General features: G+C 53.6%; 1 protein-coding gene across 1 annotated transcript in view; it reads left to right on the top strand.

Annotated features, from left to right (window-relative positions):
- Positions 1–1,994, top strand: part of LOC104468111 (chromosome unknown open reading frame, human C1orf177) — a gene marked incomplete at its 3' end in the record, with an annotated part of 3,323 nt that extends 1,329 nt beyond the window's left edge. The window contains exons 4-7 of the mRNA XM_010082132.1: positions 339–503; positions 688–816; positions 1,236–1,268; positions 1,864–1,994. Coding sequence (XP_010080434.1) covers positions 339–503; positions 688–816; positions 1,236–1,268; positions 1,864–1,994 — 458 coding nt within the window. The remainder of the gene's footprint in view (positions 1–338; positions 504–687; positions 817–1,235; positions 1,269–1,863) is intronic.
- Positions 1,995–3,445: the final 1,451 nt, after the last annotated feature.

Below are 3,445 nucleotides of genomic sequence, written 5' to 3' on the forward strand. Positions count from 1 at the left end.
GGGCAGCCCCAGACGGCCCTTCTCAGGGCACAGGTCGAAGCCCACCAGTGGTGGCCATCACGCCTTGGAGGTGCGTTGCCCCAGGGCCCCACACCCAGACGGGGTTTCTCAGCGAGGTGTGGCATTGCCAACACATTGCTATAAGATGCCAGCGTCTGTCCCACTTGGATTTTGCTCTTTGACTTCCCTTGGATCCTGGAAAAACATGGGCTGCAGGCACCGTGCAGGAGAGCGGGCTGGTGCCTAGGAGCAGTGGCAGGGCTGAACTCTCGTGGCACGGGATGGAGGGGGTAGCCCAAGAGACCACCAGCAGCTGAGCCTCTCCCTTGTCCCGGCAGAAGAGAGGCACCGAGGTGAGCACAAGCGCTGTGAAGGGTTTTGTGGATGAGCTGATGTTGAAGGAGAACAAGAAGAAAGGCTGCTTCAGCACCCTGCCGAGGAACCCAGGCTGCCCCACAGAGAGGATCTTCTGGGCCACGCTCAGCCAGTGCCCGAGGGATGCGGTCAGTGGGAGCAGGGACATCGGCATGGGTGGCATCACCGGCATCCCCGGGGGTGCGGTCAGTGCCTGGGGTGGGGATGCATTAGGCTCTGGGGGGATGGACGGATGGATAGATGGATGGGTCTCTGACGTTGTGCAGCTCTTTAACTAACAAACTGAAGTGTAACAGGTTTTCTTCTGCCCAGTATGCGGTGGGGCCGGGCTCATACAACCCAAAGCCCATCAAGAGATCAGAGTACTCCAACCAACCCGCATTCTGGTTGTCTGCCAAGAGATTCGACAGAAAGACCTACCGCCTCTTTACAGGGAATGAGGTGAGTGAACAGACAAGGCAGCAAGAGAGGGATGCCGGGAACAGTCAGGCTCTGAGCCTCTGTGATCATCCCCAATCCATGCCCAGCACCCCTGGGAGAGGGTGGAACTCTTCTGAGCCAAAGTAAGGGTGGGTGCTCCTCACCCTTCAGCCAGCTAAAGGTTTGAGCTCGGCTGTGCTGAGCAGAGGGGCAGGAGCTCGGCAGCGACCGCGTCATCTCTCCTGCAGCCTCAGGCCTCTGACCTTTTCATGGGATGCTTGGACAACCCTTCCCACTAGTTTTGCTCTGCATCAGCTGTGAGCAAGCAGATGCGCTTCATGGATGAGGGCGGCTGCGTTTGAGTCCTTTTAGGTGCCAGGAGCTCCATGTATCCCCCAGAAAGTCATATTCTGCTGCTTGAAAGCAAGTTTTTCCTCTAGCAGCATCAGCAGCACGTTGCAGAGCCAGTGCAGGTAGGAGCCCTTCCCTTAGTACCCGTTCCTGGAGCTGTATTCATCTCAGCAGCTTCCCTACAGAGAACAAGAACAAAGCCTAAAGGGCTCAAAGCAGACAGGGAAAGCTTTAGTCTGAAGCAGTCCACCTCAGCTGGGGATGAGGAGCAGGCTTCCACGTGGCTTCTCTCCTTTATCCAGCTGAGCGGGGAACAGGCAACTTGAAAGGGGTCAAGGATGAAGACATCTTCGTAATTGCTGGGGAACTCGATAGATGACACGTCGGTGGGGAGGTGGTGACACGGCAGCCCTTGACTGCAGCTAGCAGTCGGTGACTGGCGAGCACGCTCGAGCCCGCAAAACTCATCAACTTCTTTACAGACCGCTGTGACCAAAGGAACTGCTCGTGAAGGGGACTGGCTGGGCTAATACCGATTAGTGCGTCTTCTCCTCCCTCCCCTGCAATACAGGCCTGGTTTGGTTAAGATATGCCACATCTTGTATTTTCTTTTGCAACTGAAGGCCTGACCGTGTGAAGGCACTACCCGGTTTTGCCCCCCTTGCATCCCCCGCGCTGCCTCCGGACGGGGAAGCACATGAGATCTTCTCCTTCCAGAACCCTGTAGGTGTTGGTCGCTACGACATCACCAAGCATGAAAAATACCCTCCGAAGATGAGATACCAGTCCCTGTACCTGTGTGATGCGCAGCGGTACCTGAGTAACCTGAAGCGGGATGCCTACCTGCTGTGAGTCTGACATGGGGGCTGTAGGGGCTTTCACACTGGCTTACGGGAAAATCATCCTGAGCAGCTCTGGGGAGAGTGAGTGCACGTTACTGACACCACAGCTGATGGGAGATGGGATGATCGTGTAGTTAAAGCCCTGGATTGGGACTGGGAAACACTTGCCAGCCTCACCACAGGTTCCCTCTGTGGATGGTGAGTTATTGTTGCACTTCTCCCCTCCTGGGAAAGTGCAGAGACCTTCGTGCTTCCCCACTCGTGTGGGAAGGGTTAAAGAACGATCAGGGCACTTCACAGATACTAAGGGGGTGGTTGCATCTTGTGAAATGCGATTTGTGTGCAGTGGAGGGGAAAGCAAATAGCTTCCATGGAGTAGGAGGAGGCAGCCTGGGAAGGAAAGGGGAGGTGGATAGGTGGATGGGTAATCGGGCTGCCTCAACTCATTCCCAGCACCAGCACTGAATTGCTCAACAGCCCCGAACAAAAATCACCTTCTGAGGCTGTGCCTTGGTTTACCCGTCTGAGGAAGGCAGATAACAAGGCTCACTTTCACTGCCAAGGGCTTTGAAATTGCTAGTGTGGAAAGCCTGTGAAGCAGTTAGGAACTGTACTGATGAGAGACCTTGGGATAGCGCTCTGCTCTCACTGTTGCTTGTGGCCAAGATTAGCAAACTGCTGCGGTGGCACTCAGGCTGACAGCTCTGCAAAAGTCTTTCTTCATCTCCAGAGAGTAGTTACAGATCGGTCTTGGCTGAATATGGAATTGGAAACCTTCTGAACAAGCCCCAAAAGGAGCTGGCATAAAACTTCTCCGGTGTTCCCATATGTGCCAGAGAGAGAGAGATATGAAGAGATGCTTGAAGAGAAAAGAGAAAGGAAAAGGAGAGGAGAGAGAGAAGTTTTTAGAGAGTTGGGAAAGGACTTTTTCACCACCCTTTGGATCCTGGGATGAGTCTGTCCTTGAGGAGTCTGTTGGCATGTTGGGAGTCCTCAGGTGCTGGGCGCATGGCTTCTCTTTGTTTATTCACCTTTCATAGCCCAAAGTTCTCGGGTCTCCATCTAACTCTCCAATGAGCATGGGAAGCGCTGGGCCTTAATGAGCACTGGAAGTGGAGAGGGGTGTTTCCTTAATAAATGAGAGGGGGAAGGGTGGCATGAAACCTTTCAAGCTACTGGGTGGGTGGTGGTGCAGCCTCTAGGTTGGCTTAACTTTGGCTGAATTTTCTTTGTTGGTGCCTTGGAGCTGGGGGTGCTGACCTTGTCAAGAGAAAGTTTGTCCTTGGTTAGTGAGGGGAGTAAAGCCTTTGGTGCGTTCTTGGCTTCTTCTGATCATAAAGGAACAGGATTCTTGCCTGATCAGGTTCTAGACTATGTACTAGAGCATGTTCTAGCTCACTTGAAAGTTCTAGATCAAGCTCTATATAGAGTTTTATGGTTCTAGACTATGTTCTAGC

This window comes from Pterocles gutturalis, unplaced genomic scaffold (genome assembly GCF_000699245.1).
Source record: "Pterocles gutturalis isolate BGI_N339 unplaced genomic scaffold, ASM69924v1 scaffold15504, whole genome shotgun sequence".
Classification (NCBI taxonomy): domain Eukaryota; kingdom Metazoa; phylum Chordata; class Aves; order Pterocliformes; family Pteroclidae; genus Pterocles; species Pterocles gutturalis.